General features: G+C 39.8%; 2 protein-coding genes across 3 annotated transcripts in view; both read right to left on the reverse strand.

Annotated features, from left to right (window-relative positions):
* LOC103458463 (rab GTPase-activating protein 1-like) overlaps positions 1-6,814 on the reverse strand; it is a 10,383-nt gene extending 3,569 nt beyond the window's left edge. The window contains exons 1-4 of one of the 2 annotated variants that reach the window (XM_008399291.2): positions 5,595-6,814; positions 876-950; positions 662-772; positions 73-177 (exon numbers count right to left, since the gene is read on the reverse strand). In XM_008399291.2, coding sequence (XP_008397513.1) covers positions 73-177; positions 662-772; positions 876-950; positions 5,595-5,915 — 612 coding nt within the window. In that variant the 5' untranslated portion in view covers positions 5,916-6,814. Of the gene's footprint in view, positions 1-72; positions 178-661; positions 773-875; positions 951-2,987; positions 5,079-5,594 lie in introns of those variants that run through there. The other variant, XM_008399292.2, reaches the window with a different exon arrangement.
* Positions 6,815-6,944: 130 nt separating this feature from the next.
* LOC103458462 (protein FAM163A-like) overlaps positions 6,945-16,946 on the reverse strand; it is a 17,112-nt gene continuing 7,110 nt past the window's right edge. The window contains exons 3-4 of the mRNA XM_008399290.2: positions 12,049-12,163; positions 6,945-10,243 (exon numbers count right to left, since the gene is read on the reverse strand). Of these exons, the coding sequence (XP_008397512.1) occupies positions 9,872-10,243; positions 12,049-12,141 (465 nt within the window). The 5' untranslated portion in view covers positions 12,142-12,163 and the 3' untranslated portion in view covers positions 6,945-9,871. The remainder of the gene's footprint in view (positions 10,244-12,048; positions 12,164-16,946) is intronic.

A 16,946-nucleotide genomic window follows, 5' to 3' on the forward strand; every position in this document is an offset into this window, starting at 1 on the left:
TTTATTTAAATTTCTTTTTACTTTTCTTTCTTACAACAGCCTGCAAAAAAAAAAAAGAAAAAATCCTATCACCATGCCAGCTTCTTCCTCTTTGCCTCTTTTCTCGTCTTCAGTTGCCTGCAGTCGATGTTGGATCTTAAGGAGATCTTTGGTTAGCTCGTCTACTCTGTCTTCTGCCTGGAAAACATGAAAATACACTCAGATCCTCACCGTTACAAGCTTGTTTCATTATATTGGTGATGCCTTGTAGAAGTATCCCCTTTGCTTTTTCACATTTTGTAGGTATTCCCCTTCGATGTGCAGTTTGACGTGGCACACAAGTGAAAGAAGGTGCTCTTTGTTTGTACCTTGACCCAAAATGTCAGGGTACAAACACAGCATCAAAACACACCATGCAGAGAAAGGAAACATGGTGAGAAGATTGATGAAACTCAAGACAGGAAAAGTTTTGTAAGAAAACCCCGTTTGCTATAAGTTGATCCATCTTGTAAAAACAAAACAAAACACGCGGAAAGCTGCGGCTGTACCTTGACAAACCCTCAAACTTTTGACTGCTGCTGTGAATACGGCCGGGCTGCATTTTAGATAGCTGGGATGTGATATAAATGAGGTCCTGAAATGCAAAACCTTTGCCTTTCTCAGTTTGACCTCTTAGTAGTACCTCGTCTAAAGAGTTCCTCAAAGCAACTTTGCTGGTGATTAGTCTGTGCGCCAAGCTATCGTTTTCCTGCTCCAGGCGAAGGCTGGCCTGCTGGAGCCGACGGTTTTCTTTCTGCAAATTGCAGGAAAAAAAAAAGCATTGGGTTTCTGCAGCTGAAGAGAGAAAATCAAATCATTTCAGAAAAAAAAAGAGGAAGACAGGAGTCGATTCTGACCAAGTATTTGTCCACAGGGTCATCGTCCATGATCTGAAGACGACTTTCCCCGAGTTTCACTTTCTTTGTAGGGACCTTGGAAGAAGAAGTAAAACAAGAAAAAACAACACGTCTTGTTAATGTGGAAAACCTGACACGTTTGGATGAAATGGAGAAATCCATCTCTCCTATAAAGAGATTCGTAGGATGTAGGATGAGCTTGACAAATCAAGTACAGGCCTCAGAACGAGATCCAAACAAGGATAAATCAAAGATAAGATAAAGCCGAGTACATGGGGGACGCGGTAATCTACAGCGCATCTAGGGAATTATGGGGGACGATAGGGGCTTAAGGCAAAGCATGAAATGGATTTTCGTGTCTTAAATACCTAAAAACGACGAATCCAAGATCTTCTCGGGGTGTCGCGAATCAGAAATCTGACTTGTGGAGGAATTGTGTTTGGTGTTGGGCTTTCTGCTTTGTCATGGCCAGTCAGCGACGGCTCACGTGAGGAATGCAGAGAGACAAAGTAAACTGAAGGGCTCTGCATGAATGTGATCTTTCCTGTTCAAAATGAAACAGTGGATCAGAGGCATTTGCCTTTCATCTAAAGCGAAACAACAGCTTCAAAACAGAAAAGCAGGACTTTGTTTAGGAACCTAACAGCTAAAAAAGATCTGTACTTAAACAAAGGGAGTAACTTATCTTAACTCTTATAATCAGCAGTAAAAGCAGATATGTTAAAAAAACAAATTAGCATGTCACACATGGAAGTTTCTCCAAAGACGCTGAAGCAGAGAAAGTCACTGTAAGCTTGTTTGTTCTTATGTTTTATTTAAACATAATGTGGATGGGGTTTTTTTATCATCAGACTCATTTTTTATGTTAGTCTGGTTTGCATATTAAAACTTCAAGATGCAAATAAGAAGAAGTGCTTGGATCAGAGACCCTCACTGATCAACCTCAGCAGTTTTGAGGATCTCAAAAGGGGAGATGCAAACCCAGAAAGAAATGGAGGACGATCCAAATGGATCGAAAGAAAAAAGGCAAGATATTCAGCCAATGGTTGGTCAGAGAGGATCTAATATGATCAGGTTCCTCAGTTACCTGTGAGTACTGCAGCAAACAGTTGTGAAGCCAAGCTATTGTTGGCAAAAATCCCCCCAAAAATGATATTGCTGTAAAAACACATGGTGAAGAGCTTCCAGTGCATATTAAGAACCCACTAACTGCAACACAAAGTTAGGATGCAGCTTTATCTGGACTCATGAAAGCAAAATGTTTCCTTTGGCATCTGGTGAGAGCAGACTGTTTGTCAGACTGTGAAGCACGGCGGCTCACGTATGATGGCATGGGGATTCTTTTTTCCCCCTGTTGTGGAATAATGTCTATTTATCACATACCAGGAATGATTGAATCAGATAGAATCGATCGTTTTACTTAAAGAAGATGCCAAGTTGCCTTTTAGGACAATGCAGTGAAGCAGGTGTCACAACAAAATGAGACCAACAAACCCGGCGGGAAAAGCGTCATAACCCGGTGCATGGATTTTAATAGGCTGCAGACTTGGGTCAACATGTGTGAAATACAAGTGGTCGGAGATCGCGGATGCAGAGGAGCGGTGTAGACGTGTTTCCGTGAACTCTCGGTGGTGAACTCCAGTAGCTCCTTCATCCTGGAAATTTTCTCATGACTTCTGTTTATATAAGAGTATTGAGGACACTGGGGATATTTTTGTATGGCAAGCTATAATTTTCGATAAGAAAAACAAAAGAAAAGCACGGCTCAGACCTCCCGACACGCTACAACCACAAAAAACATGGTGGACGGAGCAAAAGAGATGCTTTCCACGCGTCTGCAGGCTATCAAGGAAACTAAGGACGAGCTCGCAATGCACATTGACAAGAAAACAGCCGACATACAAGCAACCATAATGAATATCGAGACATCCTTATCTACATTGGCAGAACAGGTTGAGGAGACTGAGTCACAGGTGGGCGCAAATGAGGACGACATTAAAGAGGCACGAGATCGTGTTGGAAAAATGGAAAAGCTCATTACAGGCATCAAAGACAAAATGGACGAGCTGGAAAATCGCAGCAGGAGGTTGAACATCAGAATCTTAAACATACCGGAGCAAGCTGAAGGTCGAGACGCGGTAGGATTTCTGGAGAAGGCTGTACCTCTTATCCTGGGGGGCAAAAACTTCTCTTCGCCTATCATCGGGCAATAACAACGGCTTTAAATACCTGGGTATCCAAGTGGGTAAATCGGAGGATTACATATTTAAACAAAATTATACAAAGTTAATGGAAAAAACTAAACTTAACTTCCAAAGATGGATGGATCTACCTTTATCACTCATAGGCAGAATCAATACCATTAAAATGAATACTTTGCCTAAATATATACATCTGTTTCAATGCCTTCCAATAACTATTCCCAAAAAGTTTTTCAGAGAGCTTAACAAAATTATGAATTCCTTCATATGGCAAAAGAAGAACTTCAGGGTTAAGATAACCTCGCTACAGGCTCAGTATTCAAGGGGTGGATTGAATCTTCCAAATTTTAGTAATTACTACACCGCCTCTCAGTACAGACCAATTTGGATCTGGCTACATGCAGAAAAAAGCGAAGCCAGATGGATCTCAATAGAGCAACATGAGATGAAGCATGTGCCCTTAAAGGATATTCCATTCATAGGCGATAGGAAAAGCCTGGCAGCACTGACTGACAACACAATAATTCTGAACACATTTACCACCTGGGAGAAGTCTCACTCACTTTTAGATGTAAATATTAATTTCCTTAGAAGAACACCCTTGTGGGGCAACTCTAATCTTTCAAATCATATTGCTGATTCTACATTGCAGGTTTGGAGAAATAGGAAAATGTAAGTAGTAGCTGACCTGTATATTAATGATGCGCTAGCTAACTTTCAACAATTGAGTAAGAAGTTTGATCTTCCTAAAAAAAATTTTTAAGTTCTTACAGATCAGAGGTTGGATTAAAGAGTCTAGCGAGACATTTCCAGCAATCCCGGTTGAAACCTGCCTTGAATCATATTTATGTCACAAGCTAGACAGTTCAACAGAAGGATTGACGTCCTCTATGCACGGCATACTTAATGGAACACTACCAATACATCAGGAGGCTAAAAGCAAAAATGGGAAATGGAAATTGGATGTGTATATGAGGAAGAGGATTGGAGTCAACTATTAGAACAGTCACAAACCATGTTTATTTCTACAAACCATAGACAAACTCAATTTAATATATTCCATAGGACATATTACACTCCGTATAGATTGAATAAGATGGACAACAAAATTTCTTCCAAATGTCAGAGATGCAAGGTGACCAATGGGGACCTTCTGCATATGCTATGGTATTGTCCAATAATAGGAAACTTTTTGAAACACATGATTGAGATCACATCAAGAGTTGTGGGACATCAGATTGAACAAGAACCCAAGGTGTGGATTTTAGGAGATTTAACAACTATTAGAATAAATTATTATAAGGAATACTTTATTCTTCTTGCAAGCACAGCAGCAAAAAAATGTATTTTGAAAAATTGGAAATCTGAAAAATCGCCACCAATAAGACATTGGATTGATGAGTTGGTGTCTTACTGTAAACCGGAAAAGATTCTTTATAATATGAGAGGAAAACAAGCAGCATTTGGGGCAATATGGGGCCCCTTCATGGAAATGTTATCATCTACGGATGTGACTGACCGGGATGCAGAATGACTCTTTTTTGGATTAGCTCAAACATAAGCTGGCAGTACTATGGTTGTGTAATCATATTAGTTGGACCTGTATTATCCTGTAAGTGAGAGACGTAGAGGGTGGGGGGGCCTGAGGTGGATGGGTGGAGGTGGAGGGGGAGAAAGAAAGAATAAATAATGACTGATTTATTGACACTTTAATAGGCATGACCAGTTGTGTTGAATAGTTGTCAGGTTATTTTGAGGTTTTGCTATTGTGTTTGTTTTTCACCCAGTCTCTTAACAATGTACCAAATATAATTGTTTGTCATGCATTTTGAAAATGAATAGAAATAAAGCTGTTTAAAAAAAAATACAAGCGGTCATGTAACTTAATATTAGTTAAATGATTCACAGGAAAGCTTTATCTACCAATATTTTTCAGTTTATGTAGTAAATGCTTGAGCTGGTCAAGGAAACGACATACGGTATATCATTACTGATATAAATTTGTTATAAAAGTATTACTGATTGCACTTTAAAAATTAGGTAACTTTATGTTATTAAAGGTAAAGTTTAAACAGTAATGATTTCTTGGTTAATGTCAAGTTGTCATAACAAAGACATTTTGAATAAAGTCAACTTTGTATTAAAAGTGTCATAATTTACCAAATGACGCTTTATGGCAACAGTCATAAATATTCATGTTCATGACAGGTGTTATGTCATGCTTATGAAAGTGTCATGACAGTCTTATTCACCCCCCTTCAAATAAAGTGTTAGCAAAATATCAATAAATACTTGATATTAAATGACTCAAACTGGCATCAGAGATAGAAATCTTGGTTGGAGTCAGTGTAGAAAGTGATCAAGTCGAGGCAAAAGGAAAACCCAGGGAGGGTAAAAATATGTCACTAAATTAAAATATTTAAAACCTGCAAGAGATGAAAAACCTGCCCTGTTAACCAAAGTGCATATTCAGGCATTAACACCACAATAGAAACATTCCAGAGCGAATGAATCTTACATTGAACGTAGGCCCTGTGTCAGCGACCAGATAGGCAAGGATCTCCTCTTCACTCATCTGCTCTATAGCGGTGGCGTCGTAGGCCGTCACCATGGACACCTCCTGCATCATCGCGCCCGGATTTCCGAAACAGACCCCCCAACAGTCACAGTGCTTCTGCGTGAAGCCCAAGATGCAAAACCAGAAAAGCCAAGAACGTCCACCTGCAGACGCAGGAGAGTGACTGGAGAGATGTGAAGCAAGTTCAAAATGATTCTGACCCCGTCGTTTTAACTTGCTCTGAAGACACAGCCGTCCACAAACACACACACACACACACATGCACACAAAAGATCTTAAAAGGCCAGAGGGGAGGTTGAAGTTCACGACTCCCGGAAGGAAAGAAACTGTTTGCAGTCCAAAGGTGAGAAATCTTCCCACAGCAACACCAGAGACAGGTGAAGTGTGTGTTACGGTGTGTGTGGGCAGCACCAGGTTCAGCAGGGTTTATATATGACCTGAGAGTGTGTGAAAGGTAAGACAGCTTTGGACACGCCCACGGTTGTGTTTACATTTCTTATCTCACCTGTCCTCTTCTCTGACGCACAAATCCAGCTGTTTACGACCTGCAAGTGTCCATTTAGCCGAGTTAAATGGTTTAAAAATCATTTATATAGGTTTAAAGAAGAAACTGTTTTTTTTTTTGTTTTTTGTTTTTCACATGCACTTTGTTTTTTTACCCTCCCTTTTATTCACACTCTGACATGACGCCGTGTGAACCTGCTAGACTTGTCGAGTCAAACCTGCCATGCGTGTAAGAAGTAAATGATGTGGCATCTGTGATATTTTTCCCAGGGGGTGTTGGTGAGGTAACTCTATTATAGTCATGGGCCGAGCGACCAGACCGGAGAGCAAACAGGCCCAGCAGGTAGGTAGGGCGACGCATAACGATGCAGAACAACAGAGAAGTCTCTGCCGCGCCGCGCCGCCTGTACGCAGCCCAACACTTTCATCCTGCAAAGTCCCAGCTTAATGCGAGTTTCTCTTAATTTCTCCATTTGACTGAAGTCTGTCATTTCCCTCCAGGACAAAGCCACTGTTACGCCCCCCAAAGTCTCACTTCTCTTGTTGATTTTCACTTCTGTGTTTGAGTTTACTGGTTGTTTTTCTCACATCTGTATCCCTTTGTGGTCAATATATTGTGTATAGAAATATTTCTCCACTGAACCTGTGACTTCAACACATTGTGTCTTGTCCCCTCTGAGTCACAGTAGGAAAATATGCGCACGCAAAAAAAAAAAGCCAAGGGAGACATATAAACATTTATTTTCTCCTCATAATAATAATAATAATAATAATAATAATAATAATAATAATAATAATAATAATAATAAAAAGGTGTGAACAGGTGGAGGGTTTTCTCACTCTACCAGGGTGAACCAAAAGATAACCCATCGATACCGCTGAAAGGAAATCAGAGAAATCTGAAAATAAGAGCAAACTGATGAACAAAAGCACAGAGCTTCATCTGCCAGAGAAAAGAATGACATTGTGCTGCATCATGGAAACACAAAAGTGCATTTGAAACAGCAAATTGAAAAGCTCTGCGTCGACAACATGATGCAACAGGAGGCCGGCGCCTTAAAGAAAAAAAACAAAAAAAAAAAAGCTTTCATTCACATGGAAATTTTTCCACATTTGTATTTTGTTGAGGTTTTGTGCAGAAGACCAACGCAAGTATTTTACAAGAAAAAATGCTTATATGCCTCCATTCCCCTTAACTCTCCTACCCTGAAGTAAAATCTTCTGAATTCAGAAAGTGTGGAAGAAGCCCAACAGTGAAACATGGTGGTGGCAGCATCATGCTGGGGCGATGCCTGCTCAGGAAATGAATGGTGCTAAACACGAGGCGACCCTGGAAGAAAAACTTTTTAGAAGCTGCAAAACACTTGAAACTGGAGAAGATGTTTCACCTTCCGCCTGGATAAAGACCCTGAACACAGCCAGAGCTAAATGAACGGTTTGGATAAAAGAATAATCGTGTGTTAGAATGACCTAGTCAAAGCCTGAGCCTAAATCCAATTGAGAATCTTTGGGGGTGTTGATGTTGACTGATGTTATCCACCTAGTTTGACAGAATTGAAGTTATTTTGTAATAAAAAAAGAGGGAAAAAAACCCCCGAAAAAGTTTGGAAGAATAACTGATATTTTCTTTAAAACAAAATGGGAGTGACATTTCCCACGTTTTTAATAGTAAAACCTTTGCTTGTTTGTTTTTCCTTTCTTTCACTGCTTCGCTCTGCTTTGTGTTGGTCCACGGCACGAAACCCCGAAACTGACAGGAAAGTTGTGACAAAATGTGACGAACGGACCATGAATACTTGTGCAAATCACTCGTTTGTGGCAAAATACCATTTCTTAAATAGACGTCTTGGCAGTGGTATATTTGTTTATCTGAGCACAACGTTTATCATATTCTTTTAGGAATGTAAAATTCCATCTCTAAATATAAATTTCCTGTTCCTACTTACAGTACCGCATTTTTTCTGACAGAAAAAAACAACAACAAAAGAAAAAAACACAGGAATACAAAGAGAACATAAAATAGAAGAGTAGGAAATAAAACAACAATAATATTCACCAGAAGCTTCACAAAAATACATATCAATTCAGGCATATACTGTGAAATAACACTGCATCTTGTTACTGTACCGTGGCAGACAGGATGGCTTTCTTAAATCACTAAAATATAGCACACAATCTTACTTAATGTTAGATTTTTTTCTCTCGTTATCACTTAAAAAAAAAAAAAGGATTGTCCTTTTTCTTTCGTCTGAATTCGCAAACAAGAAAAGACTCACAGCACCACCAGCTTTTACACCGTGAAGCAGACACTTTTCTTTTTAATAGTCTGGCTTCCCTACATTTACCAGAATAGAGATCTTTACTAAAACACATGTGATACTTTCTTTGTTGACTGAAACTAACAGGAAAAAAAAAAACAACAAAATAAAAACAAAACTGCAAGATGCACAGAATTGCATAAAAACTCCCCTTTTCGTTCCGTTTCACCTCAGGACAAAACTCCACGGTGAGTTTCTATTACTGGTAAACGACGACGCCGAGTAGAAAACTGGTAGCCCTCATGTGCAATAGGCTGACAGGCCGAGGGAAGGCGGGGTTCACGCTGCGAGTGTCTTGAGTTAACATCCGGGAAGAGAAAGAGAAACAGAAACTGAACCGATGTGGAGGAAAGTCCTTTATATGAAGAAACCAACACATGAGCACAGACCGATCATGTGCCTTCATTGCTAATCAGATTTTAACTCTCGGTTCCCATTCTGCTTCCTGCTGATATGAGAGGTTAAAAAAAAACAAACAAAAAAAATCCATCAGTCACTTAAGCTTGAACTAAGAGTCAGGAATTCCCTCGACTCTTCATGCGTTCAGTTTGAGAGAAGAAGAGTGAACCTCAGATCTGCCGACAATCTTAAGCGACATTATTTACACAAATTTGGTGCAACGTCATTCCTAAACCACAAAGATGGCTCCCGCACAGGCTTCTGCAATCGGCGCGATGATGATGATGATGATGATGATGATGATGATGATGTGCACATACACCTCTAGTGGTAGGGGAAGCCCATGTTTTTCAGCGCTATGCAGAGATTACTGGTCGTGTAGCATATTTTCTACCGGATGCAGCAAAAAAGTGACTTTAATCTAGACTGACGGAGGTTTGGCGAGCCGTGTTGTTTTACTTTAAAGGGGGCTGTTATGTAAAATTGGCTTCTTTGTTTGAGCTTTACATCATGTTATAATGTTATTCCGCCGCTCAGCTCCTTGAGACTAGCAGCGGCACACTAAAATAATAAACCTTCAAACAAATTATGGATTTATATGTTTTACCCTATGTTGCAATTTACAAATCCTTGGATTTCGTAGTCTGGAAACTCGTTTATCCTTACTGGTGCAGTGGTCTTGCCTCTGATGGAGTCACCGGTGATTTAGCCCCATAGCTGTGGAAGAACAGTCTGCCATTCACTGGAGAGGAAAAGAAATCCTTGCTGCAGCGTTTGTGAGCTGCTGCAGGATTTTGTTGCCCACACAGGAGCTCTTGTCAGTGGGCTGAGTCTGTGGGTGACTGTGACTAAAGTCGGAATGTGCAATAATCTAGGTGTTATTGTGCCGTGTTTTAATAAATTAACTTTTGTTGTTGTTCTTATAAACGGCTTGTGCAAGTAAAGTTAAGTGTGTTGGTGTGAATGTGTGTGAAGAAGAGTCCAGTGAGGAGAGAGTCAGACGTCGGTGCTGTAGGGGCGCGGCGGGGGAGGGAAAGCGTCCGAGGGGTTGTAGTAGCTCAGAGGGGACGAAGTCGGGGGGTTGACGGGCAAAGGGAGAGACGCTGACGGGTTTTCGTAGTAGAAGCCCAGCCGCTCCCCTCCGTTGCGCATGTCGTCTGTGAGCCCAGAGCGGACGGGGTACGGCGAACACGAGGGGCAGGGGCTGTGGTGCGAACCCGAGTCCAGCTGGTCCAGGGAGACGGGCGTGATGTCGGTCCCGTCCATGGCCAGGGCGTTGCAGGCGTTGCAGGGGAAGTGAGACAGAGGATCCGCTCCCGCCACCGAGCCCACGTCCGCCTCGGACTCGTTCTTCTTACAGCAGTAATACTGGCGCAGGTCGAGAGAGAGAGAAGGAGAGAGAGAGAGAGAGAGAGTGAGAGAGAGAGAGACAGAGAGAGAGAGAGAGAGAGAGAGAGAGAGAGAGAGAGAGAGAGAGAGAAGGTCAGACACTTTTCCAGGATGTTTTACGCAGCGAGACTCGGCGGCTGTGTCAAAGAAAAAGTGCCACAGTTGGAAATTAGCTCGTTCATGTGCATTCGAAGATTATTTTTGGGGAAGATAAGCTTGTGTGCTGAAGAAAACATGAACGCAATCATTTAAGATTTTTAGTAACGAGATTCAGAAATTATTGTAATGATCCCACTTTTTCCTCTTTTAGTGTTTAATGTACATCATGATGCACAAACACATTAAAAGGCTGATATAACATTTAAAAATATGTTTCTGAGATGGGTTCACTGGCGATACATCTGGTTAGGACACCTAAAAAGCTAAAAAAAAAAAAAAAAATTACTTTTTACTATAACTATCTCAGATTGAAAAATAGTGAAAAATACACCTTGTAAATAATACTATAATATATAAAACTAACAAATTCACCCCTAGCAATCCCTTTCTGTAATCATAACATTAATATTTAATTCATGCATATATTTTTTTTCTTTTATGGGGGCGTCTAATTAGCACATTAATGTTGCAACTTTGCACATAATGCAGAATAATAAGGCAGATAATAATCTATAAGGTTTATTCTTAGGGAACAAGAAAACCAAGCAAGTAAACCATTGTACATTACTTAGTGATTTAGTGATTTATATTTATAAATAATCAATTATAATGAATTTTAGGTCAAAATCCATATAAACTGATTCATTTTCGCTTTGCCACAAAACTTGGCATCTTACGTGCAGATTGAGACAGAAAACAATGGTTGGAGCTGGAAGATTAAACTTAAAGTGACAGGTTTGTGGGAAGACACGCAGCCTTTGGTCAGTGACCTCAGCTGGGTTGTTTTCGACACAAACGGGAAAAGCAGAAGGACGTTGATGAGCTCCTGTGCTGGTAGCCGTCGCGTCTGCTAGTGGCGGCTAGAAAAGCCGATTTGCTCCACAAACATGTTGGAGCCTCTGAGAGACCGGCGGTGATATTTATGAGGAGCATAAAACTGTCAGTAAAGCTCCCGTTTCCACAACAGCGAAGTATTAAACATGCCAAGCAGCACGAGGGCTGATAGCTGTTTAACTATTAACAGCTTATCGCCAGCCCCATTAAGGCTTCAGTCTCCTGTAGGCATAAATTTATGAATTGTGGGCATGGCGGATGTTTAAAACTAGCAAAACTACAAACAATACGGAGTAATAAACGGGCAAAAATAAAGAGCATGTTTGTCCCTCAGCAGAGGACCTGTTAGGAACCTTGTTGGGGAGCAACAAGGTTATTATGGGTTTTCAAAATGCCAGAAAACTGAAAATGTGTCTTTGTTGAGTCTTAGCCAAAAATTGAATGCAGGTAATTTAAATCAAAAGTTGTCCTTTATCTTAAAATTTCAATGTTTCTGCAACAAAACAAGGTTTTATTTTAAGAGTTTTCACATAACTATCCAAACTTATCTATACATTTATCTATTGCTCAGGGTGACTTTTAACTTTTTGTTTTTGAACAGACAAATAACATTTCATGACATTCACAGATTTTTTTTTATCATTGCAAACCTTTTACAGGCACAAAACACTCCCCAAGAAGTTTCATTTAAAAAAAAAAAAGCAACAACTTTAGAATAGCTCCCCTATTTTAAATATTTTCTTTGTTTTTAAAGAGTGAGAGAGACGGATTTGTGTGCAACTCTCAGGTACCTGGAGTCTACAGTAACAGAGAACTGCTACGATGCACAGCAGTATCACCCCAGCAAGGATTCCTCCGGATATCACAATAGTTCCCGCTGACATTCGACCAGCTCTCCATCCAACCCTTTGAAGAGACAGAGAGAAAAACGGAGCTCGTCAGAGTACAAGGGAGAAAAAAAGCAGCAACCAACGCCAGAAAACCCTGCTGCAGCAGAGCAGCTGTACATACAGGAAAGCAAAGCTTTCTGAATTCCCAGTAAATGATGGAGCATGAATGCTGTAAATATCAGGTTATGTAACTGGAAAGAGACGATTTTTTGCCCTCGTTTTATGAGCATGTATGAGCGATGATGTCTGAGAGAGCCCCCCAGCTAATCTGCAGAAAAGTGCCGATGATGTACGATGATCATTTCTGTAGTCTGCTGGCTGAGACGAACAGAACTCATACAAAATGTTTACTGCGTCTTAACGTACTCTGAGGTTACGGCTGTGAAACGCTCCTGTCTAAATGAACTGAACTGAAGTGGAAACAATGAACTCACTGGAGTTTGAGCTGGTGACCAGGAGCTAAAACGTTCACCATCAAGAAAATGTTTGCTTTTCTTGAGATGAATCCTATTTCCATGTCAGGATGATAGTTTGCAAGCTTGCAATCATGTTATTGTTGGATATTTCGACAGGAATCAGATCAGAAATTAATCTGATCTAAACAAGGACATGATTTTAGACAGGCTGTAAAATCTAAAGATACTGTATTGTTTTGGGGTTTTTTTGTCTTTGTGCCAATGTCTCGGTAATAAAATATTTAGGTCAACAGAAGCACACACACACACACACACACGCACACACACGCACACACACACGCACACACACGCACACACACACACACACACACACACACACACACACACACNACACACACACACACACACACACACACACACACACACACACACACACACACACACACACACACACACACACACACACACACACCCATAACTGTGGTAAGCTCTTCAGATTTTTTCGTATGTATTCACACTTTTTCAGGCTTAGCTGCCTGAAAAAGTACCATAAAAAGTCTGAAACAAGTGTCGCAGATTCCTGTGATCTCACCTGCAGATCCTCCCTGGAAATGTTCAGAGCTGTAGTTAAAACTGGCTCAGCTCTCTACAGGTCACATCCCCCACGGCTGTCACCCCGGCTACGCAATCAGCGCTAATGGCAACTCTTGCGACGTCAACTTTTCCACTCTGGTCGTGTTGCCTTAACAGATCGGAAAAAGGTGAGCGCCATGTTCCGGTCGGATCATTATTTGTGTTGGACGGTGTTTAGAGTTGCTTTTGACACATAATCATGAGGCATTAATAGATAATCTGATGACGGCAAAATGTAACGTTGTTGACTGTACGTCCTATGATTTTGTATTTTTGTGTTTTTAAGATGTAAAGCACTTTGAAACTCCTTGTTGCTGAAATGTGATATAAAAATGAAACTTGATTGATTGAAATAGGTGTGTTACAAATGGGAATGTTGGTGTTATTATTGTGTGGCCAATAAGAAACAGCCATAGTTGTCCTAAATACTTTTTATAAATAGTTCTTATCATCACTTTTATTCTTATCACAAAATATCGTAAAAAAAACCTAAATTTAAATAACTCATTGGAAATATATTTTTTCAATGTTTTACAGGTAAATAAGTAAAACATTACAACCATTTGCTCCTCACACTTTTTTCTAACCGGTTCTCTCAAAGCCTGCAAACCTGCAGCCGCTGCTCTGCAATGAATCAGTTTTGGTTCATCCCCCCCCCATAAAACTATGTTTGCAGGAGCCGTTCAAAAATTGCAGAGTTTATCGTCAGCATTTAAGCTACCCACCCTCTGAGTTCAGAATAGGCAAAAGTACTTCATTATGCTTACGGTCGTAAAAATAACGTCACTCAAGCAAGACACTGCAAAGACCACTCCAGGCCTGAACACAACCGAAAAGAAAAGCTAAAAAAAAAAGAAAAAAAGATTAAATATGGCCTTAAGGTATGTGCTTTGTAATGAAATTCAAAAGTATAGAGGTGCCCTGCGGCTGATTACCTTTGCCTAGGAATATTTAAAAGCCTCAATTACAATATGTGCTTAGTCTTAATAGAATAGCTTCGGCTGAGATTAACATGCTGAATGCATCACCACCAACTGTGCTCATGACCCACAGAGCACAACGTTGCATATATGCATGGTGAGGCGCCAGGTCCAGCACACCAACTCTGACAAGGACAAACTATTGAATTGAACAGAAACTGATTCTGAAATTACTGTTCCTGAAAAAGACTAAATCAGAGCCGGCCTGGCTTCTGGCACCATTCAAAAGTGAGCTTTTTTTTAAATTTTTTTTTTTTAATGGTTCTGAGAAAAGCAGGTAGCAATAAATTAAAAGGCAAAATCTCTTCGTATGAATAAATAGTTAAAGCAAACCAAACCTCGTGTTACATTTCAGCAAAAACGTCACGATGAGTCATGGAAACAGTCGACACAAACACGTTAAAATGGACTAAAAGTGTCCGTTAAGTAGGTATTAAACATACTTTTCATTAAGCCTACATTTTTTATTATATAATGTTGCTTTTATTGGTGTGATGTAATATTTTTATGTTTTCATCAGCTGTAAGTGGAAAATTATTGTAAGCAACAGAAATAAAGGCTTCCAAGCATCAATATCACATGTTTCTCTTAGCGATAAAGTTCCTGAAATAAATGACATTTTGGAAATATTCTCCTTTTTTCTGAACGGTACAGTTCCACAACTCGAACCATTACCTTTTAATTTATATGTACTTCCAAGAAAACGCTACTGTTGACACTCAGCTGCATTCATCCATGCGGCCTGGTGAAAAGAGGAAAAAAAACACACACAGTTTGCCATAGATGGCATTACTTTGCCTTCCATCCCAAATGAGAAACCTTGAAGTTGAAACTTGAAGTTGTTTACCACCAATATAGATTATGTTTCTAGGAAAGATATTTGCAATCAACTTCAGTTTTTATCTTTTATCCATGCATCTCTTGAGTGCAGTCCACTCATCCGAAGCTTTCTTCTGCTTCCCCAAGATGACTTTCTATTTGTACAAACAAATAGACCCAGATTGGCTTGAATTAAGAATAACCTCTAAAAGTTGTGCGGAGAGTTCCCATCATGAAATTTTCTGAAAAGAAAACGCCGGGCTCATAAATGAGACAAATTTAGTCGCAGCCATCTTAAAATAGCCGCGCTTGAATTTTCAACACCTCTTTTTTTTCCTTCTCCGTATTCCAGGCAAGTCTTGAACAAAAAGCTCTGATTGGCAGAAACATATGAGGAAAAAGAGTTTGAAAAAGAAAAAGGAAGCTAAAATCAAGTCATCCAAAGTGTAATCACATCCAACAGAGAAAACAAGCACACTCAGAAGATTATCCAACAGCTTGTCTATCTAATCTTCGAGTTCCAAGATTGTAGGGGAAAGTTTCCAGTGTGCAAGAAAAGCGCAGTGCAAAAGTAATCATAGTGCCTTTACTTCTACACATTTCATCATATCACAACCACAAACCTCAGCATGAACATTTTGCTTCCCTAAACCACCTGTAGGAAACTTCAAATGTCCCTTCACTGATGTTCTCTAACAAAACTGTGGCGTCAAACTGCAATACACGCTTTCCAGGTTTTTATTTGCAAAGAACATTCTTATTATTACTATATATTATTTTCCTTCAACTCTCAATCTGGCAAAACTTTGCGTCGGTCTAACCCTCAAAAATCCCAATAAAAAACGTAGAAGTTGATCGCTGTGATGTGAAATCATTTTAAAAACGCTCATAGGGTCTCCAGACTTTTTGCAAGTGGCTGCTGTGAATTTCTCCTTCTTGTTTTTTACTAGAAATGAGAGAAGCATCAAATACCCATAAACCATCTCAGCTCAGAAAACCAAGACAAAAACACTTGCAGAGGACAACCCGTTAAATCGGCATGTAAAACAAATGATTTTGACACTAATTTGGAATGATTTATGTGGCTCACCTCATGCAGAATGATTAATTTTAAACACTCCCATTATAGTAATTACAACACCAGGCAATTTTGTTTGTCTACTGTTCAACTTGATTAACTAAAACACGCAGAGATTTCTCAGCTGAGGAGCAACATTTAATTATATTTTGATTATATAAAATCTCCCTCTCTGAGTGCTACTTATGCCGTTTTTATGCCCTGAGTAATCGCCACAAAGCATTAATTTGTAGTGAAATGAAATTATTTGTTGACGTGCTAAAAAATTAAACCTTCAAACACTTGATTGATAAACTGCATTAGCATTTTTTATTTTTTGATAAATCAGTGTTTGTGTGACTTAATGAACTGATTGGCTCTAAGAGACACGTCTTCCTCAGCTCGAGAGTCGGATAAAAAGGTGTTATAATAATGTTTGTCTTCCTTTGGAGCAGTCAAAACAATGTGACTGAGCTGCATCTATTAAAAACACTCAAGGTTTATGATTTTATTTGCATGGTAACAGACGCGAGCATCATCTGAAAGGTAATTCATCCAAGTGAATCAATTCAAAAAATGAAAAAGTGTGAAGTGCGTCCATTAGTCAGAGTGACATATTTATATTTATTTCTGCTTATTTTTGATTACAGTTTTTTTTTTCCATTTCCCAGAACAAAGCTGAAGTTCTCAAAAACTACGTGTTCAATCTTGGCGTCGTTCCGTCACGATTCGAGAAACGCGACTGAGAAAATGGTATTATGGCCTTAGGTAGTAATGAAACCAAAGGTCTGTTCACTGACATCCATCCATCCATCCATCCATCCATCCATCCATCCATCCATCCATCCATCCATCCATCCATCCATCCATCCATCCATCCATCCATCCATCCAT

Source organism: Poecilia reticulata, linkage group LG22, assembly GCF_000633615.1.
Source record: "Poecilia reticulata strain Guanapo linkage group LG22, Guppy_female_1.0+MT, whole genome shotgun sequence".
NCBI lineage: Eukaryota > Metazoa > Chordata > Actinopteri > Cyprinodontiformes > Poeciliidae > Poecilia > Poecilia reticulata.